General features: G+C 37.6%; 6 protein-coding genes across 6 annotated transcripts; 5 read left to right on the plus strand and 1 right to left on the minus strand.

Moving 5' to 3' along the window:
* The first annotated feature begins 194 nt into the window (after positions 1 to 194).
* On the plus strand, positions 195 to 1,361 carry LOC141590718 (F-box protein CPR1-like). Its single transcript, XM_074411283.1, has one exon. It carries the CDS (start codon positions 195 to 197, stop codon positions 1,359 to 1,361), a length of 1,167 nt encoding a protein of 388 aa, XP_074267384.1.
* Positions 1,362 to 6,906: 5,545 nt separating this feature from the next.
* On the plus strand, positions 6,907 to 8,112 carry LOC141590719 (F-box protein CPR1-like). Its single transcript, XM_074411284.1, has one exon. It carries the CDS (start codon positions 6,907 to 6,909, stop codon positions 8,110 to 8,112), a length of 1,206 nt encoding a protein of 401 aa, XP_074267385.1.
* Positions 8,113 to 9,438: 1,326 nt separating this feature from the next.
* Positions 9,439 to 10,620, plus strand: LOC141590720 (F-box protein CPR1-like). The gene has a single exon (XM_074411285.1). The coding sequence runs from the start codon at positions 9,439 to 9,441 to the stop codon at positions 10,618 to 10,620; it is 1,182 nt and encodes a 393-aa protein (XP_074267386.1).
* A 4,563-nt stretch (positions 10,621 to 15,183) lies between these two features.
* LOC141590721 (F-box protein CPR1-like) lies at positions 15,184 to 16,275 on the plus strand. Its single transcript, XM_074411286.1, has one exon. It carries the CDS (start codon positions 15,184 to 15,186, stop codon positions 16,273 to 16,275), a length of 1,092 nt encoding a protein of 363 aa, XP_074267387.1.
* A 1,970-nt stretch (positions 16,276 to 18,245) lies between these two features.
* Positions 18,246 to 19,319, plus strand: LOC141590723 (F-box protein CPR1-like). Its single transcript, XM_074411287.1, has one exon. The coding sequence runs from the start codon at positions 18,246 to 18,248 to the stop codon at positions 19,317 to 19,319; it is 1,074 nt and encodes a 357-aa protein (XP_074267388.1).
* A 198-nt stretch (positions 19,320 to 19,517) lies between these two features.
* Positions 19,518 to 22,614, minus strand: LOC141593003 (glucose-6-phosphate/phosphate translocator 2, chloroplastic-like). The gene is made up of 5 exons (XM_074413924.1): positions 21,891 to 22,614; positions 20,458 to 20,683; positions 20,133 to 20,355; positions 19,842 to 20,055; positions 19,518 to 19,757 (listed from the first exon to the last, which is right to left on the minus strand). Exons 1-5 carry the CDS (start codon positions 22,371 to 22,373, stop codon positions 19,746 to 19,748), a joined length of 1,158 nt encoding a protein of 385 aa, XP_074270025.1. The 5' UTR covers positions 22,374 to 22,614; the 3' UTR covers positions 19,518 to 19,745.
* Between the last annotated feature and the right edge of the window lie 1,370 nt (positions 22,615 to 23,984).

A 23,984-nucleotide genomic window follows, 5' to 3' on the forward strand; every position in this document is an offset into this window, starting at 1 on the left:
TAAATAAATAAGATCAGAGTTTAATTTTTGGTAGGACTCCTCCTCTCTATAAAGTTAGCTTTGTGTTTTGCCAAATCTATTTATTAAACGTATATGTAGCAAATCAAAAAATAATAGATTTAGGTAAATTTGATTTACTATAATAAACGTGATTAGTTCATAACGAAAGCCGACAGTTTTGCTTTAGAATAATCATGGAGATATTATCATGGCTGCCGGTTAAGACTCTTCCAAATGACATTATCATGGAGATCTTATCACGGCTGCCTGTTAAGACTCTTTTACGCTTTAAATCCGCTTCCAAGTCATTGTTCAACCTGATTATAAGCCCAGAGTTTGTCAAACTCCATCTACGACGATCCCTTATCCGAAACTCTAGCATAACTCTCCTCCATTGGGGTGGGGCCGGCCTTGCGTATTTTGATTTCGACTACCCTCAACGTCCCGTTGTTCAGTTTGATGTACATCCCGACGTCATAAAGCTCCTTGAGCTGTTTCGCTTTGAGAACAATCCCAAATTGTACTATCCTATGATTACAGGCATATGCAATGGAGTGGTATGTTTTTGGAAAGCAAAGGAGTTTGTCCTTTACAATCCGGCCACTCGGGCTTACAAACAAATACCGAGACTGAGGATGAGAGAATTGTGTCGCTCAATAATGCCCGATAATGAGTTGTATCGCTCAATAGAGTTCCAAGACGTGTTTGTCTATGATTACAATGTTGACGATTTTAAGATTTTCAGTTCTGTCCACCATATTACGACTCCAAATCAAAATAATTTCGAGTTTTATCTGTATAGTTTGAAAGATAATTCATGGTTGAAGATCGAGAGTCCGGCTCAGGGTCTTCGTGTTGATCCATATCGTACCCATATTGCTAACAACTCTTTGTATTGGGTCACATTAAAAGATGGCACACAACCCAAAGCCATAATGCGTTTTGATCTTTCGAGTCACAGGTATGAAGAGATGTCGATACCTAAGCAAATTAATCCCGCTCTAATATTATCAGTCAGGGTTCTAAAGGGGCGTCCCCATGTATTGATGGTCGGATCCCATTATGATATATGGATGATAACGGAAGACAATTGCTGGACTCCAGTGTTTCGCTACACAAATAAATATTGCTGGGAATATGAGAATAACTCCCCCTACTGGCACAAACTTATTAGCCCTACGGGTTTTGCTTACTCAAGAGATGGACGCAAAATCCTCATAGGGCCTATGAAAAATAGTAAACGCTTCTATTGTTGTGATCTCGAGTCTCACACCTTCACCAAGGTTCAATCTCTTGGTTTGCCGGAAGATGCTAGCGCATTTGCATGGTCATGGGTAGAATCGCTTGTTCAACTAGCATAGTAACGCAATACTTGAGCGTTCTTCGTGTATTTTGAATACTATCGACTTTTTTTTTTGCATGGTAAGTTTAATCACGCGTTTAGACATATATAAGGTTTAGATTATTGATCATTATTGTTCTTATATAAGGACACTATAAATATACTCTATCGAGTAGATATAATATAAGTCATTTTCGCATTTTGGGAAACCAGTTTGACAAAAAACATCATAGGATCACTCGAAGAACAGCAAGTTTTCTGTTACACCAACATATCTCAACAATGGAACACCAGTTTTCTAAAGAAAGTTGGTTAAGAACTACTATGATTATCAGATCAAAATAGAAAGACTGAAGAAATTAAAAGAGTATTTTCATAACAGAGGAAAATTGACAGTAAAGTGGAATCCCGTACAGAACCATTTATATTACTCTTCCGTCCCAATCATTTGTTTAACTTAGATTAAAATAGTCCTCATCAGTGATAAAGAGAAAATGGTAAACAAATAATACGGTCGGAGGCAGTATAAGAGCATCCACAATCAGTGGCGGAGCCAGGAATATAAGTCAGCGGGGGCGAAAATTTTCAGCGGGGGCGAAACAATAATATTATAAGGGGGCTTCATAAAAATTCGAAAATTTTAACTAAAAATTTCGAAATTTTCGAACGCCAGCGGGGGCGACCGCCCCTGCTAGCCCCTCCCTGGCTCCACCACTGTCCACAATAGAGAGGAGGTTACATTCCTCTTATTTTTTCACTCACCCTTTATTTTTATGACACCTCAACATCTTTTCATTTACCTTATTTTTCATTATTATCATCCTCTTCCTTTATCTCCTATAGTTTTCTTACCACAATAGAGAGGATCCTCTTAAATTGTTAATCTTACTTTAAATAATCTCATATTTGATAAATAAATAAATAATAAAACACAAAGAAAATAATGGTTGGTTAATGGACACTAGGGCCAATGTTTACTTGCCTCTACTTTCCTCTAAAAGTAGAGGAAGTAACCATCTTCCTCTTGCTAAGAGGACTTGTAATATATGCCTCACAATAGAGAGGATGTCCTCTTAGAAGAGAGAGAGGGTTAAGAGGATGCACAATCCTCTCTATTGTGGGTGCTCTAAAGTACTTATATGAATCTGCCTAAATCGACCTGTCCTGTAAACCCGATTTAGTCCAAACTTGGTTTCTAGGGTTCTAAAGGGGCGTCCGCATGTACTAGTCCTCGGACCCCCTTATGATATATGGATGATAACGGAAGACAATTGTTGGACTCGAGTATTTCACTGCTCAAGAAAGCAATATCGCTTGGAGTATGAGCATGACTCGCCTTACTGGCAGTATCTTATTAGCCCTTTGGATTATGCTTACTCAAGAGACGGACGCAAAATCCTCATGGGGCCTCCGGAAAATAGTGAATGCTTATATTGCTGTGATCTCGAGTCTCAAATCATTAGCGAGGTTCAACCTCTTGGTTTGCCAGAAGTTGCTCCCTTATATACAAGGTCATGGGCAGAATCGCTTGTTCCACTTGCATAGTAACGCAATTACTTAAAGCATTTTTCGTGTTCTTTGAATACTATCGACATTTTTTTTTGCATGGCAAGTTCAATCACTCGTTTAGACATATTTAAGGTTTAGATGAGAAAAGCAATTACTTAAGCATTCTTCGTATTCTTTGAAAGGCTTAATTAATTACGTCAAATGATATTGTCCATAATCTAAATTTGAAAGCCAGTAATGGAGCGAATGCCAACAATAGATTAAATAACGAAGAACAATAGATTTGTTCCAGGGTGGAATTAAGCAAATGCCAACAATAGATTAAATAATACGGAGTACTAACAGACCTACCTTACCATGTATAAAAAGGTAGGTCTGTTAAGACTTAAAAGAAAAAATAAAAAAGGGATATTTGTATCTCAAAGACTATCTCAGCTCGTGTTTTCATATGAAGGACCTAGGAGCACTTAAATACTTCTTAGGTCTCGAAATTGCTCGAAACAAAACAGGGATATTTGTATCTCAAAGAAAGTACGCCCTCGACATCCTTACTGAAGCCGGTTTACTTGGGTCCAAACCCGCATCTATCCCCATGGAGCCCAATCATCGCCTCGCCTTATCCACTGCTGCTCCTCTTCATGACCCACAACCCTACCGTCGTCTTGTGGGCCGCCTGGTATACTTATCTATTACGCGACCGGAACTTATCTACTCGGTCCATATTTTGGCACAATTTATGCACGCTCCTACCAAAGACCATTGGAATGCCGTTCTTCAAGTCGTTAAATATCTCAAGAATTCCCCGGGTCAAGGTATTCTACTTCGGTCCGATTGTGACCTCCGTCTTCACGCATACTGTGATGCCGACTACGCCAGCTGTCCCACCAGTAGGCGTTCTATATCAGCATATATTGTCTTTCTCGGGTCCTCTCCCATATCGTGGAAAACCAAAAAGCAAACAACGGTCTCAACATCTTCCGCTGAAGCTGAATATCGAGCCATGGCATATACAACGCGCGAACTTAAATGGCTCAAAGGATTACTTACATCCCTCGGCATATCACACGACACTCCCATTGAGCTACATTGTGACAGTCAATCAGCTATGCATATCGCTCGCAATCCCGTTTTTCATGAACGGACGAAACATATTGAAGTTGATTGTCATTTTATAAGGGATGAAATACAAAAAGGGGTCATTACTACAAAGTACGTCCATACCAAAGCTCAACTCGCTGATATTTTTACAAAGGCACTTGGACGCACTACCTTCGATGAGCTCCTATCCAAGTTGGGCGTTTCGAACCTCCACGCTCCAACTTGAGGGGGGGTATTAGACGCTCTCCAGCCAGTTGCACAATCATGACTAGCCGTTGGCTAGAATCCTCAATCATGGCTCACAATATTTCCCTTCCATAGTTGTAAATTATAGCTGTTGTGAATAATAATTTCCGTAAATATCGAGATACACCTCATGTATAAATATAGCTACCCATAATGTACGTACTACACACAATTGATCTGAATAATAGTCATATAATTTCCCATATCTTGATATTCATAATATTTATGATCATTAATTCGTTAGCATTGCAAATTTGATGACAAAATAATTAATTTTTGATGGATCACTTACCTTGATAAATATATTACTCCATAATGGAGTTGGAGTTTGCTTAAATTGCTTCGTTAGAAGAAGATCTGGGATGATGGGGTTAGTGAATTAGTGGGTTAAATTGCTTCGTTGGAAGGAGATTGGGATGATGGGGTTAGTGAATTAGTGGGTTATGGGTTATGGGTTATGGGTAGGGTCTTTCACTATTACGCAAGGGATTAATGGTCCTTTAATGGCTTTTGATTATCAATCTATTTACTCGTATTAAAAAATTTACCAAGTATTATCGTAGGATCGTCATTTAGTCATCTAGTTATAAGGGTAAAATCCTACAATAATTGAGCTTTTCAAGAGAGAAAATGGTGAAATTTCGACAAATGAAGCTAACTAATCATCAAAAATACACACGGAGAAGAAATAATACTTAATTATATAACAAAAATTTTATAGTTGAGATAACAAAAATTTCGGCCCTGGGTAAAATTAGACCCGAGCTTCGTCCCTGCATACCCGTGACTCGATACATCAAAACGCACAACACGTAAATTTACCAAGCCACGATCATAAGTTAACCAATACAAAGAGTCGTTAGAATTACAACAGACGCCGGGTTCAATATAATGAAAACCCCGAGGTGGACTCTTAATCTTCGACCATGAATTACCCTTCAAATTATACAAATAAGTTTCGCACTTATAAGGCTCCCCTCTTTTCCCAACGTACTGGATAATACTGAGAATCTTAAAATCGTTACTAACACAATCGTACACAATTAACTCATCACTGCAATTTGAGTGAATTCGTACTTTTCGATAGGCACGGGTGTGCGTTGAGGGTGGTCGACATCAAAAAAAGCGAGGAACGGCTTACCCGAACAGAGGAGAATTATGCTAGAGTATCGACGTAGATGGAGTTTTACAAACTCCGAACTGATAATCAGGTTGAACAATAACTTCGAGACGGACTTGAAGCGTAGAAGAGTTTTGACAGAAAGCCTTGATAAGATCTCTATATGTATCACGTTTATAGAAAATCAAATTTACCCTAATATGGAGTATCTTTGAATTTGGCAAAACTCAAAGGTAACTTTGTAGAGTGGCAGAGTCCTACCAAAAATTACAAACTTACTCCTATTAAATAATGATAGCCGCAAAGACGGAGTCTAGTGGTTGAAAAATTGGGTAAATTCACAGGACACCTAGGTTCAAGCCCCACCAACAACAATTTTGTGGAATATTTATGGTCCGAGTCCATGTCTTATAATCCTATAAACTTCGAGTCTGTCACCTTCGGATGACTGCTGATTCCCTCGTCACAAGAGAATACTTATTTTTTTTTCGTAAATTGATTTAGTTATCGAACAAAGATTTACATAACTATTTTTTCACATTCGTGGAAAAAATTATTTAGTCGGATTTGGTGTATTAGATGTAACTACAAATTGTATATGTTTGAACTAAACTAATAAACTTTTGTAATCTCAGTCTACTGCAAGAATAATCTTACTAAGTACCAATCCCCTAACTCCACCATTGGCTAGAAGTAGGGGATGTTAACGAGCCGAGCCGAGGCCGAGCTTGGCCTTGCTCGGCTTGTGCTCAAGAACCAAAACTCGAGCTCGAGCCGATCTCGAGCTTACCCGAGCCTGAAAAAAATGCGCTCGTTATAAAGCTTGCAAGCTTTAACGCGAGCTCGAGCCAAACTCGAGCCCAAACCGAGCCTATATAAAATTGATTATTTTTCTATTTTTTTGTTCCGAATTTTCAATAATAAAGTTCGAAAGTTATATGTAAAAATGTTTGGCAAATCAGCAAGACATTTGATACGTGTGATACAAAGATATAATCATGATAAAATATTTTTATAAAATATGACCAATATCTTATGTAATCACATAAGTTCGAGCCGATTGCGAGCTTTTCGAGTCGAGCCAGCCTGAGCCGAGCTCGCACGGGCCGAGCTTTGACCGAATAGCTCGCGAGTTGTCTCGTCTCATTAACACCCCTAGCTAGAAGGGTAAAACTTGGTACGATAGATAAATCTTGTATGAGACACTATGATGTTAAAATATTTTTAAAAAAATTTAGTACCCATATTATCTTTATCTTTATGAAATCTTTATTTCATAAAGTGTAAGCTAAGTTTTGGTAGGACTCCTCCTTTTAGAGTTAGCTTTGAGTTTTGCCAAATCTATTTCAACCAATATATCTAACAAATCAAAAAAAAATATATATATTAAGGTAAATTTGATTTACTATAAATAAACGTGATTAATTCATAACTAAGCCCTAATTTCATTCACAGTTTTGCTTTAGAATAATCATGGAGATATATTAAGGTAAATTTGATTTACTTTAAACGTGATTTAGAAAATCAACTTGGTAAATCATAATTAAGCCCTAATTTTTCTGGTTTGCTTTAGAATTATAGCGTCATAAGAATGAAGCAAAAAAGAAAGTGTAGACGGAGACGGAGACGTAGACGGAGTCACAGACGTAGATCTCTTCCAGATGACATTATCATGGAAATATTATCACGGCTGCCTGTTAAGACTCTTCTACGCTTTAAGTCCGCCTCGAAGTCATTGCTCAACCTGATTATCAGTCTCGAGTTTGTCAAACTCCATCTACGTCAATCCATCGTCCGAAACTCTAACATAACCCTCCTCCATTGGGGTGAGGCCTCCCTTGCATATTTTGATTTTGACCACCCTCAACGTCCCGTTGTTCAATTTGATGTACATCCCGATGTCATTAAGCTCCTTGAGTCGTATCGCTTTGAGAACAGTTCCAAGTTGTATTTTCCCATATTTATAGGTATATGCAATGGAGTGGTATGTTTTGGGAAAGCAAAGGAGTTTGTCCTGTACAACCCGGCCACTCGGGATTATAGACAAATTCCAAGACTCAGGATGAGAGAATTGAATCTCGCAATAATAATGCCCAATGACGAGTTGTATCGCAAAATAAGGTTCAGTGACGTGTTTTTCTATGATTGCAATAGTGATGATTTTAAGATTTTCAGTTCTGTCCACCACATTACGACTCCAAATCAAAATGATTTCGAGTTTTATCTGTACAGTTTGAAAAATAATTCATGGTTGAAGATCGAGAGTCCACCTCAGGGTCTTCGTGTTGATCCATCTCGTACTCATATTGCTAACAACTCTTTGTATTGGGTCACTTTAAAGGATAATGGCTTACAACCCAAAGTGATTATGCGTTTTGATCTTTCGAGTCACAGGTATGGAGAGATGTCGACACCTAAGCAAATTAATCCCGCTCATATATTAAGAGTCAGGGTTCTAAAGGGTCGTCCCCATGTACTGATCCTCGGATCCCATTTTGATATATGGATGATAACGGAAGACAATTTTTGGACTCCAGTGTTTCGCTGCTTAACAAAGCAATGTCCCTGGATGTATGAGTATGACTCGCCTTTCTGGCGAAATCATATTAGCGCTTTCGGCTATGGTTACTCAAGGGACGGACGCAAAATCCTTATAGGGCCTGTGAAAAATCCTCAACGTTTCATTTGCTGTGATCTCGTGTCTCAAACCACTAGCGACGTTCAACTTCTTGGTTTGCCGGAAGATGTTTCATCATATGCAATGTCATGGGCAGAATCGCTTGTTCTACTTGCATAATAACTCTTACACATGCATTATCCATATATAAGGTTAAGTTTAATCACTCTTTCACATGCATTATGCATATATAAGGTTTAGAATTAGATTTAGATTACTGATCATTGTTCTTCAATTTTCGCTTTTTGAGTTGATTTCTCATTACGACTCTACATACTCTATCGAGTGTATATTAATATAAGATTTTCGCGTTTTGAGACACTAGTTCGTTTTAGGGCCAAAAACAGGAACGTAGTGAATCAATGACATCAGTAGCATTATCGACTACGTCTTCTTTTTCCGAGTTTATTCAGAAATATCATGTTTGTCGATCATTCTAGTAAGCAAACGTATTTCAACACAAATCGATACACCAGTGTTGTAGATATATCTTCGAAAACTTCTACAGGTAGTAGTCCTAAGATCCCTTCATCCCGTCATATTCTATACTATACACAATACTCCTACGTCGGTTATTATTATTTTTAATCTCTTATATATAATATATACTCCGTATAAGTTGAATTAAAGTAATAACAGAGTAAATTTGAGTACCATACACAAAAAAATATTTGGGTTAGTTGTTATGAAGTTACTTGAGAATAATGGTCATTATGCGATAAAAATTACTAATTTAAGTTTCTCCGAAAGATAAACGTCGCAAAATTCAAACATATACAATGAGTAGGGTACATCTAAAATACCACATTCAACTACATAAATTTTTTTGGCAAAAATGAGATGATAGAAGCAGGGGCGGAGCCAGGATTTGAACTTTGAGAAAGGGTAAACGACTAATTATATAAGATACACTCGAAAAAATTTCAAAAAATTTAACTAAAAACATCAAAAATTCCATCCACCTTGGGGCTTGAGGCGAGAACCCTTACTGACCCCCTAACTCCACGATTGGATAGAAGTGTAAAACTTGGTACGATAAATAAATCTTGTATGAGACATTGAGACTCTATGGTGTTAAAATATTTTTTAAAAAATTACTACCCGTATTATCTTTATCTTTAGTTCATAAAGTGTAAGCTAAGTTTTGGTAGGACTCCTCCTTTTAAAGTTAGCTTTTGAGTTTTGCCAAATTTATTTAAACCAATATACCTAGCAAATAAATAAATAAATAAATAAAAATATTAAGGTAAATTTGATTTACTATAAATAAACGTGATTAATTCATAACTAAGCCCTAATTTCATTCACAGTTTTGCTTTAGAATAATCATGGAGATATATTAAGGTAAATTTGATTTACTTTAAACGTGATTTAGAAAATCAACTTGGTAAATCATAATTAAGCCCTAATTTGTCTGGTTTGCTTTATAATTATAGCGTCGGAAGAATGAAGCAAAAAGGAAATCGTAGACGGAGAATGAAGCAAAAAGGAAATCGGAGACGTAGACGGAGGCGTAGATCTCTTCCAGATGACATTATCATGGAGATCTTATCACGGCTGCCTGTTAAGACTCTTCTACGCTTTAAGTCCGCCTCGAAGTCATTGCTCAACCTGATTATCAGTCCCGAGTTTGTCAAACTCCATCTACGACGATCCCTTATCCGAAACTCTAGCTTTACTCTCCTCCATTGGGGTGAGGCCTCCCTTGCATATTTTGATTTTGACCACCCTCAACGTCCCGTCGTTCAATTTGATGTACATCCCGATGTCATTAAGCTCCTTGAGTCGTATCGCTATGAGAACAGTTCCAAGTTGTATTTTCCCATGATTATAGGTATATGCAATGGAGTGGTATGTTTTGGGAAAGCAAAGGAGCTTGTCCTTTACAACCCGGCCACTCGGGATTGTAGACAAATTCCGAGACTGAGGATGAGAGAATCGTGTCGCTCAATAGACTTCGAAGACGTGTTTGTCTATGATTACAATGCTGACGATTTTAAGATTTTCAGTTCTGTCCACCACATTACGACTCCAAATCAAAATAATTTCGAGTTTTATATGTACAGTTTGAAAGATAATTCATGGTTGAAGATCGAGAGTCCCGCTCAGGGTCTTCGTGTTGATACATCTCGTACCCATATTGCTAACAACTCTTTGTATTGGGTCACATTAAAAGATGGCACACAACCCAAAGCCATAATGCGTTTTGATCTTTCGAGTCACATGTATGAAGAGATGTCGACACCTAAGCAAATTAATCCCGCTCATATATTAGCAGTGCAAGTTCTAAAGGGGCGACCCCATGTACTAGTCCTCGGATCCTTTTTTGATATATGGATGATAACGGAAGACAATTTTTGGACTCCAGTGTTTCGCTGCTCAGCAAAGCATCGTCGCTGGAGGTATGAGTATGACTCGCCTTTCTGGCGAAATCATATTAGCGCTTTCTGCTATGATTACTCAAGAGACGGACGCAAAATCCTTATAGGGCCTATGGAAAAACCTCAACGTTTCATTTGCTGTGATCTCATGTCTCAAACCACCAGCGACGTTCAACTTCTTGGTTTGCCGGAAGATGCTAAATCATGTGGAATGTCATGGGCAGAATCGCTTGTTCTACTTACATAGTACTTCGGGACCTTTTTTTTTTTTTTTTTTTTTTTTTTTTTTATATTGCAATGTCAAGTTTAATACTCTTAGACATGCATATATATATAAGGTTTAGATTATTGATCATTGTTCTTCAACTGTCGTCTTGCCTTGATTTCTCATTAGGACTCTACATACTCTATCGAGTGTATATTAATATAAGATTTTCGCGTTTTGAGACACTAGTTCGTTTTGTTAGGGCCAAAAACAGGAAAACCAGTAGTGAATCAATGAACCAGAAAAACAAAGAGTTTGAATTATACGGAGTATTTAGCTAGACAGATCTGCTCATCAAAAATTATACCACGTTGAGTTTGTGTATGATTGCGTTAGTGACGATTTTAAGATTTTCAGTTTTATTGAGCGTGGGAAAATATTTCAGATTGATTATTCCGAAACTTATATGTATAGTTTGAAAAATAATTCATGGTCGAAAATCGATGATTCACCTCAGGGTTATCGTATTGATAAATCTTCTAATCATATCGTGAGCAATTATTTGTATTGGAATAATTGGATTAATGGTAGTTATTACTCAAAACCCGAGGTAATTGTGCATTTTGATGTATCGAGTCATAGGTATGAAGAGATATCATTCCCTACTCAAGTTATGACGGCATGTTGGTTGCGAAGATTGGGGGTTTTAAACGGACGACTACATATAATGACGCACGGAAACAGTTTTGATATTTGGATGCTCAAGGAAGACGATAGTTGGACTCAAGTTTTCCGTTATTGCTCGGAATGGAAAATACGTCCTAAGCATTGCCTGTTTTACTCAATAGACGGACGTAAAATCTTCTTAAGGCCGGAGAAAAAGCCGCGAAATCTCATTTGTTGTGATCTCGATTCTTAAACCACCCGCGTGGTTCAAATTCTTGGTTTACCGGAAGGTGATACCTTTAGGGCGATCCCATGGGTGGAATCCCTTGTTTCACTTGCGTAGTGATCTCTCGATCCATCCCAATCATTTACCTTTTAAAATCTCTCCCGCAAAGAGTAAAAAGTTAAAAGTAAAATAATTGGAACGAATGGAATAACTCAGAGATATATATTATATATAAGGTTTATATTATTATTGATCATTGTTTCTACAATTATGGTCTATTGTTGACATTTTCAATCAATTCTTTACATTGTTTTTCTTTAATCTAATGTTGGCATTCCCTAAATAAGCCTATTAACGAGGTTGGCATCACCATTCTCTTTGAATTCGATTATTGATAATTGTTCGTGCCTTTAACATCATAGTAATACAGTTTTTTTAACGTGTGCAATAAGCTCATCGCGTGCAATGACCAAGTCATCTATTACCATGAACACATAAAATGGTACCAAAATAAAAGCAGAACATTCTGTCTTATATTTTCAAAATAATAATAAAGTTTTCTCTTTAAAATAGGATACAAGCAAACCAACGGAATGGTTGGCAAAAATTTTGGTGACACATAAGATTATATATATTGGACCTAATACTCTTATATGTTTAGTAAAATTAATACCTGTCATCCTAAAGGATGTCTTACATGGCACACGTGGTTTGCAGGGTATTGCATGTGCCGGGGGGATTCAACCCCTCGTCACCAAAAAAAAAAAAATAATAATAATAATATATGATACACTTGGTGTTAACGAGCCGAATCGAGCCGAGCCCGAGGTTGGGCTTGCTCGGCTTGTGCTTGAGAACCAAGACTCGAGCTCGAGCTTATCGGAGCTTGAAAAAAATGTGCTCGTTATCAAGCTTGCGAGCTCAAGCCAAACTCGAGCTCAAATCAAGCTTATATATAATTGCTAATTTTTTGATTTTTTTTTTCTTCCAGTATTTTCAATAAGAAGAATTGAAGTTTATATGTAAAAATATTTGACAAATTAGTGAGACATTTGATATGGGTGATACAAATATATAATTATGACGATAGAATATTTTTATTATATATGGCAATATCTTATTTAATCACACAAGTTTGAGCCGCTCACGAGCTTTTCGAGTCGAGCCAGCGTTTGTTCGGCGTTACTCGTTAAGCTCTCGAGCCGAGCCCGAGTCCCAATGTTGAGCTCGCACGAGCCAGGCTTCAACCGAGCCGATTTCAAATTGCTCGTGAGCTGTCTCGTCTCATTAACACCTCTACTCGTATATCTTAAATTCCCTTCTAGAAAAACTAATAACAACAATAATAATAATATATCTTAAATTTAGGCCCAAAATTAGACTAAAAGGAGGTTTAAACGGAAAAATTTCTAGTTTATTTAACGTGTATCCTTAGGGCACATAACAGATTAACAGGAACCCTGCCGCATATTATATTAGCCGTAACTAGAAGGGTTTGCTAAACAAGAATTGTATCATCATCATCATGACTATAACGCAAACAACAAGCGGTAGGTCTCTTCCAGAGGATGTTATCATGGAGATCCTTTCACGTCTGCCTGGTAATACTCTTCTACGTTTTAAATCCGCTTCCAAGTCATTCCTCAACCTGATTATCTGTCCCGAGTTTGTCAAACTCTATCTACAACGATCACGTATCGGAAACTCTACACCCGTAGTTCTACTTCGTTCGGGTAACAACTTTGCTTTGGCTGATCTCGACCAACCTCAACGTCCCGCTGTTAAATTCGATATACATCCTGACGTCATAAATCTCTTTGAACCGATTCGCTTTACGAGCGGTCGAGAGTGTTATATTTCCAAAATAATAGGTATATGCAATGGTGTGGTTTGTTTTAGGAAAATAGATGAGTTTGTTTTGTACAACCTGGCAACCCGGGTTTATAAACAAGTACCAGTATCGAATCCGTTTCGTAGGGAATATTTCGTAATATTTAACGACGAGTTTGTGTATGATTCGATTAATGACGATTTTAAGATTTTTAGATTTATTGAACGGTATGAATTCGAACCCCATGGTGAAAAAAAACAGATTGATTCCGAAAGTTACACGTACAATTTGAAAGATAATTCATGGTCGAAGATTGGTAATCCACTTCGGAGTAAACGTCTTCATCGATCCTGTAATCATATTGCTAGCAATTATTTATATTGGATCGCTTTTAAATAAGGCTCAAATGCCAAATTACTACTTGTGCGTTTTGATGTATCGAGTAACAGGTATGAAGAGATGTCGATCCCTTCAAGAGTTATGCCCTCACGGCGTCCAATATTGGGGATTTTAAACGGACGTCTACATATAACAACAAACGAAATAAAACCCGAAATATGGATGCTAGAGGAGGACAAGTGTTGGACTCGAGTGTTTCGTTGCTCATCGAAATGGGAATATCCTGTGAAGCGTTGCCTGTTTTATTCAAAAGACGGACGTAAAATTTACTTAGGACTAAGGAATACGATTCCGAAATTCATGTGTTGTGATCTCGATTCTGAAACCACCACCATGGTTCAAATTCACGGTTTGCCGGAAAGTGCTAACTTTAAGGCAATGCCATGGGTGGAATCCCTTGTTCCACTTACACATAGTACTCCCTCTGTACCAATTAAAAGATAAAAAAATGATTGAGACGAAATTTTACTTTATTTAATCTATTGGTTTCATGTATTAATTTACTACTATGCTTGCCTCTCCGTGATTGTTTCTTAAGTAACTGTTGCTCACGTAATAGCCTGTAAACTATGTATAACAGGTAAGCCATCCGAGGGTAACTGACTCGAAGTCTAAGAATAGAGGAAAGTGCCAAGGATTGCAATGGCAGCTTCCTAGAGCATTAATGGGCTGAATTTATGGAAATCTTAAACTAGGAATATAAAAATGAAAATTTATTGAAATTGCTGGTGATTAAACTACATTATATTTTAAAAAGTTAACGGTAAAAATTATGATATAGGTAGTTGTTGGGTAAATGAGACGGGTACAAGTCTAGAGTTTCACCCGGTGGAGCAGGTAGGTGGCAATCGGGTCCTCGGGTCGGGTTAAAGCGGGATGGGTCATGTCGGTTTCGGGTTATGTCGGGTTCGGGTCGGTTCGGTTCATGTCGAGTAATCTTCGGGTCGGGTCATCAACGGGTGGTAAGTCGGGTCGGGTCATTAGCGGGTCAGTCTATCAACATATATATTATCTTATATACTTATTTAGTTTTAGATAATTTTTTGTTTAAATGATTGGTAGGTGTATTAATTATAGTTTTAAGTGAAAATAATTAAGATGAATGTCAATTTGGTGTTATTTAAACCATTATTAAGCTAGTTCATTATCGGGTTGTGAAAATATCGGGTCACAGGTCAGGTCAGGTCGGGTCGGGTTGGTTCAGGTTTGGGTTGGAAAAATAAGGCTGCTATCGGTTATCGGGTCGGGTAAGTTCGGTTTCGATTCACCCAATTTTCGGGTTGTATCTGGCCGGGCCAGCTTTTGTCAGCTCTAGTATGGAAATTGCTTGGTGGGTACGGATACAGGAAGCCTATATCCACCACCACGGATACATTTTTTCTAACGTATATTTTTAGGGTACACATTAATAACCTTCCTCATCCCATATATTAGCCGTAACTAGAAGGGTTTTCTAAACAAGAATTATATTGTCATCAAGAATATGACGCAAACAACAAGCGATACGTCTCTTCCCGAGGATCTTATCATGGAGATCCTTTCATGGCTACCTGGTAAGACTCTTCTACGTTTTAAGTCCGCTTCCAAGTCATTCCTCAACCTAATTATCCGTCCCGAGTTTGTCAAACTCTATCTACAACGATCACGTATCGGAAACTCTACTACCGTAATTCTACTTCGTTCAGGTAACAACTTTGCCTTAGCTGATCTCGACCAACCTCAACGTCCCGCTATTAAACTTGATTTTAATCCCGACGTTATTAATCTCGTTGCGCCTTTTCGCTATCGTCCAGGCTGTAAAGAAATAAATTCCAAACTAATCGGTATATGCAATGGAATGGTCTGTTTTAAGAAAACGGAAGAGTTTGTTTTGTACAACCTCGACACCCGGGTCTATAAACAAGTACCAAAACCGAATGCGCTTCAGCGTGTGTATAATAATTTTAACTGGGAGTCTCCTTTATTATATAATGACATGTTTGTGTATGATTCCATTAGTGACGATTTTAAGATTTTTAGATTTGTGTGGTTCGACTTGAAGAAGGATTTCGAAAGTTACGTGTATAATTTGAAAGATAATTCATGGTTGAAGATCGGTAATCCACCGAGTATGCGTCTTCGTCGAACTTGTAATGGTAATGATATTGCTAGCAATTATTTGTATTGGATCTCTTATAATACAGACATAAAGAAGAAAGTACTTGTGCGTTTTGATGTATCGAGTAATACGTATGAAGAGATATCGCTCCCTCCAAGAGTTCTGCCTTTTAGGTATTTCCCAAGATTAGGGGTTTTAAACGGACGTCTACATATAACAAGGAACGGAAAAAAACCTGAAATATGGATGCTAAACGAGGACAATTGTTGGACTCATGTGTTTCGTTGTTCAACGGAATGGGAATATCCTGTGAAGCGTTGCCTGTTTTACTCAATAGACGGACGCAAAATCTTCTTAGGGCTAAGGAAAAAGGTTCGAAAATTCATTTGTTGTGATCTCGATTCTCAAACCACCAGCGTGGTTGAAATTCTTGGTTTGCCGGAAGGTGCTACTTTTAAGGCATTGCCAGTTAAATAATACTCTCTCCGTACCAATTATTTATTTATTTTTAATTTGAATAAAAAAGATAAATAAATGATTGAGACGAAACTTTACTTTATTTAATCTATTGGTTTGATGTATTGATGAACTATTATGCTTGCGTTTCAGTGATTGTTTTTTAAGTTCGACTTTTGGCCTTGAAATTTCGTAATCCTTTCGCAAAACTTCAACCGTTCTTCAGCTAATATAACTGGTAAAGTCTTGAGAGTTGCGTTGTACTCATAACCTGAGTTCAATTCCCCGGAGCAACATATCTGTCATTGTGGCTCCCTTTACATTAAAAAAAAGAAAAACATGTTAGATGATTGTGAACATTAATAGGATAACGCCCAAAAGCCGTCGGTTGTAAACAATTTTTCAGCATCGGCATGCATTGGCGTTCATGGCATAGACGTATATAATTGGGACTATTGGCATGAACACATTAAATGCAACCAAAATAAAAGCAGCACATTCTTTCTACTTAGATTTAAAAAAAATTTTTGAGAGATACTTAGATTTAATTTTTGGTATGGCTAATATATCTACGCAATATTCAAGATATTATATTGTCATCATGAATATGAGTAAAATGAGAAGGGGTAAAATGGTATTTTTTCTCTCTAGTTTTCTCTCCCCCTTCTCTCTAAAAAACAAAACCCTAAATCCTCCCCCTTTGCTGCCGCCATTCTCCTCCTTCCTTCCACCGCCACCCATCAACTCCCTATCTTGTCGCCGGGGATGGGGTCTCTCAAGACCTTTCTCCGGCGACCCGTCTCCTCTCTTCCGATTAACCCTCCTCCCTTTTCTTACCCACACCCGGTTCCGGATAAACGGGTCCGCCGTTCCTCCTGGCCCTGCGTGGTGTATGTGGGCTGTTCGGGTCTTATCGGACGAGTTTGTTGAGGTGGTGTGGCAGGGTGGTGCTTGGATCTGGCGGTGTTGTGGGTTGGTAGGGAGGCGCTGGCTTCCGCTTTTTTTTTCTGTGTTCCGCTTTGTTTTCTTTATGTTTTTGTTTAATTTCCGCTTTCGTTTTTGTTTCGTCTCTCTTTCTGAGGGTTTCGTCCCCGTCTATCGGTGGTGTCCTTCTCTCAGTTTGAGAGCTTTCGTTTTCTGGTTCGTTTGTAGTTTTCTAATAAGTCAGCAGAAGATCAGCGTTGTTATAGATCGTTATATGGTTTTACATATTTTGTCCCATTTATGGCTACAATCAATCATGTCAGAAGAAATGGATACTCGTCAAGGAAGATTCGGAGACCCTCTTATGGATGAAAGCCTTTTGCGGCGAATCGATGATAGAGACTCTGTTGCAGTGTTTCATTCTTTGAACAAGAATTTATTTCCTATGGTGGTAATCGATTTGTATCCGATTGAACTTGGCATATGTTGTAGATGTCGTATGACTTTTTATTAATGATAATGATCTTTTCTCAAAAAAAAAAAAAAAAATGAGAAGAGGTAAAATGGTCAAAAGTATACTGTAATGAGTAAAATGTGTATTGCGAAAAGGGTAAATTAGATTTTACTCCCTTTTGAAATCAACTTTTTTTAAATTACTCCCTTTTAATTTTTTTTGCTAAAATTGCTCCAAACACCAATTTAATTGACTTATTTCGTCTGTTTTTGAACTTATTTCGTTTGTTTTTGAACTTATTCCGTTTGTGGCTTAGCCAATCTATATTTTAAAAGGTATAACTATGTATACAAACGTAGAAGGAGTTCAAAATTAGAGGAAATAAGTCACTTAAATTGTGAGTTTTGAAGCAATTTTAGGGAAAAAAATGCAACTTAAGAGAGTAATTTTAGCAAAAAAAATGCAACTTATGGGAGTAATTTAAAAAAAATAAAATCAACAATACCCCATATATGTTTAGAATAATATCTTAAAGGAAATTTCTAGTTTTCTTATTCTTACTAAAAAAATATATATATACACAGTTTTACTAAACAAGAATTATACTGTCATCATGAGTACGACGCAAGCAACAAGCGGTAGGTCTCTTCCAGAGGATCTTATCATGGAGATCCTACCACGGCTGCCTGTTAAGACTCTTTTACGCTTTAAGTCCGTTTCTAAGTCGTTGCACAACCTGATTATCAATCCCGACTTTGTCAAACTCCATCTTATTCGATCACGTATCCAAAACCCTACCGTAGCTTTACTTCGTTCAGGTCATAACTTTTTTGCCTCGATTGATCTCGACCAGCCTCAACGTCCCGTTGTTCAAGTTGATACACATCCCGACGTCATTAAGCTCCTTTATCCTCCCAAGATAATAGGTATATGCAATGGAGTGGTCTGTTTTAGGAAATTGGGAGAATTTGTTTTGTACAACCCGGCCACCCGCGCCTATAAACAAGTACCAAAACCGAATGTGTCTCCCGACAGGTATCGCTTTCACGACGAGTTTGTGTATGATTCTATTAGTGACGATTTTAAGATTTTTAGATTTATGGAGAGTTATGATGAAAAAACTCGGATGAATTCCGAAAGTTACATGTACAATTTGAAAGATAATTCATGGTCGGAGATTGCTGATCCACCTCCGAATTTCCATCCTCAGCGATCTTGTAATCATATTGCTAGCAATTATTTGTATTGGATCGCTTTTAATAGAGACTCAAAAAACGCCAAAGTACTACTTGTGCGTTTTGATGTATCGAGTAACACGTATGAAGAGATGTCGCTCCCTCCAAGCGTAGCTATGCACTCGTTGTGCTGGTGCCCAAGATTGGGGGTTTTAAACGGACGTCTACATATAACAAGAAACGGAAAAAAACCTGAAATATGGATGCTAAAGGAAGACAATTGTTGGACTCTAGTGTTTCGTTGCTCGGAATGGGAATATCCTGTGAAGCGTTGCCTGTTTTATTCAAAAGACGGACGCAAAATCTTCTTAGGGCTGAGGCACAAGGTTCGAAAATTCATTTGTTGTGATCTCGATTCTCAAACCACCAGCGTGGTTGAAATTCTCGGTTTGCCGGAAGGTCCTACCTTTAAGGCATTGCCATGGGCGGAATCCCTTGTTCCACTTATATAGTACTCCCTCCGTATCAATTAAAAGGTAAACAAATGATTGAGACGAAACTTTACTTTATTTAATTTATTATTGGTTTGATGTATTGATTTACTATTATGCTTGCCTTTCAGTGATTGTTTTTTAAGTTCGACTTTTGGTCGTGAAATTTTGTAATCCTTTCCCAAAACTTCAACCGTTCTTCACATTTAACTCGAAAAATGATAGAACTAACTCTTGTTCATTGATGTCGAACCACTTTAATTATCCTTACATGATACGAAGTACATTAGTAACAATGTCGAAGAAAAGATTTTGCAGACGTATGTGCAGTCACAGACTAAGCAAATTTTGAAACAAGAACGCTCTGTCGCTGCTACTCTGCTACTGATCTTCGTTCAACTCTCGATAACACAATTCACATTCTGCATTTGATGCTTCTTAATTGTTTCACACTTTAGCCTGTCATGACAGAATACGATCAATATCAGTAAGCTCGAGTTACAGTCATCGTCTTTGGATGAATTAAGGATGAATTGATTTTACCTGTGAATAGAGGAAAGTGCCAAGGATGGCAATGGCAGCTCCTAGAGCATTGATGGGTTGGATAGGGGTGTGGAAAATTATTATGGACGATACTATCACGGATATCCTCTTCATCGTGTTTCCGACACTGAATGTTAATGGAGAGATCTGATCCAGAGACATGTATGAAACCTGGTTATATAAATGGTAGAAAATGCTCTGTGCTGCTACCCACCTGCAACGGTTAAGAATTCCGTTAGCATCAATGCCCATTTGCGAAATTACTGAAATATCGAGAAAATTGGTATTTACCAAACGAAATTTGGTCCAATTTGAGAAACGGCTGTCTGCCAGCCTGCAGCCCACATTTGGGGTCCCTCGACAGCAATGGCGAAGGGTGTCAGGAGCAACAAAGACAGCATTGAGAGGCAAGCGTAGTAGTTCATCCCGCTAACAGACTTCCCACTCATTCCTTTCTTTGAGAAAATGTTTCGAAACACAAACGCTACATTTGATATCATAGCTCCCATAAACCCTGTTACCCAAGAAAAAACCGTAAAGCCTCAGCATACAGTCCCATACAAACAAGACTCATCGACTTTATATAACCAAAGATGTACGAGTAGCATTTACTCACCAGTCATGTTGAAATTAAGTTCAGTAACAGCAGCAAGAGCACAACCGCCAATGATCGGAAACAGTGACATGTAAACAGGCAGAGGAAAGCTTTCACCTAGTAGAAATCTTGAAACCAACACACTGAAAGCTGGTTCACCACTTTTGATAATATGGGTGAAAGAAACCGCAACCTTGGACATACTAACGGTTGCTGCTACATGCCCAATTGTATGAGCCACTGCCACCTACATAACCCCAAATCACCTAACCTTAGTACTTAAAAGTTAAAACCTCGGTAATCAATTAAAATTGAGTTGGTCTCCCTTCATTCAGACGGGTCAATTCTGTCTCAAACAATAAGACAGGGTTTTGAAACCATCTTATAGCCGAATTTGACCACTTTTGGAAAACAAAATTCCATAAGGTGTAACACTAATATGAGTGTGTTTGGATAGCCAAATTTGAGGGAAAGGGAGGGGAGGGGAAGGAGGGAAGGGAAAGGGAGAGAAGGGAAGGGGAGGGGGAATGGAGTGTGGTTGTTTAGATACAATTTCCCTCTAAATCTTGCCTATTACGGAGAGATTTTAATTATGCTTGGAGGAGGGAAAATGGATCCCTTCAAATCTCTCACCCTGCATTTCCCTCCACCCTCATTTGCTATCCAAACAAGGGATTTTAAATACCCTATTCTCCCTCCCTTTCTTTTCCCTCCAAATCACTCAATCCAAACAACCCCTTGATGAATCATTGTGGTTATACATTTGACTACAAAATAGTCACGAAATCTTGTCTTATTTATTTTAGACGAAATTGGTCGTCTGAAACAAGAATTTACCATTCAAATTACTCAAAACCCATCATAATTTGGTACTGAAATCACTAAGGGTGTGTTTGGATAACAAAAATGGAGGGAAATGGAGGGGAGGGGGAAAGAGGGAAGGGAAAGGGAGAGAAGGGAAGGGGAGGGAGAATGGGGTGTGGGTGTTTGGATACAATTTCCCTCCAAATCTTGTCTATTGTGCCTATTGTGGAGAGATTTGATTAGGCTTGGAGGAAGGAAATTTGATCCCTCCAAATCTCTCCCCTCCATTTCCCTCTCATCTCATTTGCTATCCAAACAAGGGATTTAGAATCCCTGCTCTCCCTCCCTTTCTTTTCCCTCCAAATCCTTCAATCCAAACACACCCTAAAGAACACGACTTTTCGAGTAAACGGTCATTCAAAAACAATCTAATTTGAACGAAAAAAACAGAGGAATACATAAGAAAAAAAAAAACATTACCCTAGTGCCCCAAGGCTCATGCAAATTGCAAGGTTAAGACGGTCTTAAACAAAAACTAATGTAAAAAACAGTCAAGCTCCCATAACACTAAACAAAACTCAACAACAACAACAACATTACACCAGTAACCCAATAGCTCCCGCAAATTACGAGGTAAATAAAAAACTTACAGGGAGCAAAGTTTTCCAAAACTCGAAATCGGTCTGAGGAGGATCAGCAACTCTAGTAGCCCAAGAAATCAACATCATAAGAGAACCAGCAGCAAGTGAAAGTGTAGAAGTTAACCAAGGATAAGGAAATGCATTCAAAACTTTTTTATTATAAATATTAAAAACAACATTTAAAGCCCACCATGTTGCAAAATAAATTCCAATTTTAACCTTTTGAGCAGCTTCAGATTTTACATTAGGTAATTCAATATTAATATCAAAATTTTGTGATTTATTTGCTTCATATGCATTACAAATAACAAAGGTTTGTCTGGGTTTTATAATTGATGTAATATGTAATGGTTTTGTAATTGAAATTATGGGTTTTTCTGGGATTTTTCCAAAGGGTAAATGTGGAATTTCTGGGGTAAAAATTGTTGGTTTTTGTAAGGAATTTGTGATTAGTGATTGGGTTTGTGTTGGTTGACGCATTGTAGCAAACATCTTGTGTGCAATGTTAATTTAATTAAAATTAAGAATTGAGGTTTAAGGTTTTGAAGTTTGAGAATTTGAGAGGTTTAAGTAAATGGGTTTTTGGTGATGATTTCAATGGTGGTTTGAGAAGAGCATTTGGAAGGGAAGTGGGTTTTATATAGAAGAGGATTGGAAAGTGTAGTAAAATTGAGTTTTATGGTTTTTGAAGTGTGTAAAGAGGGAGTAAAATTTAGCAAAATGGGTGTAAATAAAAACATGCAAGTTTTGTTTTGATGGAATGTCAGGTTAGTCTTGGGTAAGACGGTTTTATGGCTAGACTATGTAAATACCGAGTAGATTAAACAAATCATGCCCAAATATCTCTAAATAGTATTTATCATATCTTACATCTTAAAATGAAGTATTTATTTTATTTCTAACTCTTGGCATTTTCTAGGCAACTTGTTATATGATTTGATATCTATTTAGAGTAAATTAACAATTACTCCCTTTTGTATATCACTTTTCTAAAATAACTCCCTTATGAAAACTTTTTAATAATTTACTCCCATAAAATGTTCTCAGGTCAAAAATTGCACCCATTTGCACAATCTGATGACATATTCCGTCAATATTTGAATTTTCTGATTAGAAGCCTAATTTTATGACGAAAATGCCCTTCTCTATATTCATCTTCTTCATTTGTCATTCTCATTATTGATGATCTTCATCACCTTCCTCTTTATTATACTAAACTACCCAGAAAAATCAACATCAAATTACCAAAAATCAATCAAAAACACATAAAAATCCTAATTGACCTAATTGAATCTGACAATACAAACCCAGAATACCAAATCATAACAACTAATCGCTTCTCAAACACAACTCCACCGAATCGATACAGTATTCATTTCTTTCTCTTCATCATTTGTACTGTATTTAGCCGCAAAAACTTCTCTAAAACCCATCTTTCTTTCCTTATTTTAATGAGATTTTTGTCTTCTTCAAGTTTATACTCTCTTTAATTTCGGAAATTGCAGGCCCACTTCACAAATGTTTTATAAAATCAACATTGAAAAAAGTTTCGTTTTAATTGATGAATTCTTATCCTTTCGTATGTTATGAAAATCTCTGCAAATTAAACAAAGTGTTTCTGGAAATAACAAAATCATGCACATTCCAGTTATTGACAAGAAGGAATGATGGGAATAGTGTCGACCGGAGATGTGATTCGTGCTGTGGTCACTACCCAGATGACAAGAACACATCCATTCGACTCCGAAGTCGAATCCGAGTTCGGGTTAATAACATATATTTCTGGTATTTAGTGGTGGTTATGGGGGTAGTGTCGGGATTTTGAAGTGTGGGTTAGGAGGAAGAAGCAACGTAGAGTGGTGGTCCGGGAGAATCGCCGACGGTGGGCGACTAAACTAGTGGGGTGAGGGCGATGTTGGTTGTGATTTGTGTTGGGTATTGAAATTTATGTGAAACACAGAGTTTCAAACCCAGAAAGTTTAACAAATAGGGGGAATGGGGAAGAAGATAAGAATTTACATAGGGGCAAAACGGTCATAAAATCTCATTTTTCACCTGAAAGTGTAAATGGGTGTAATTTTTGACCTGAGAACATTTTATGGG

The sequence above is a fragment of the Silene latifolia genome, chromosome 7 (genome assembly GCF_048544455.1).
Source record: "Silene latifolia isolate original U9 population chromosome 7, ASM4854445v1, whole genome shotgun sequence".
In the NCBI taxonomy this organism is placed as follows: domain Eukaryota; kingdom Viridiplantae; phylum Streptophyta; class Magnoliopsida; order Caryophyllales; family Caryophyllaceae; genus Silene; species Silene latifolia.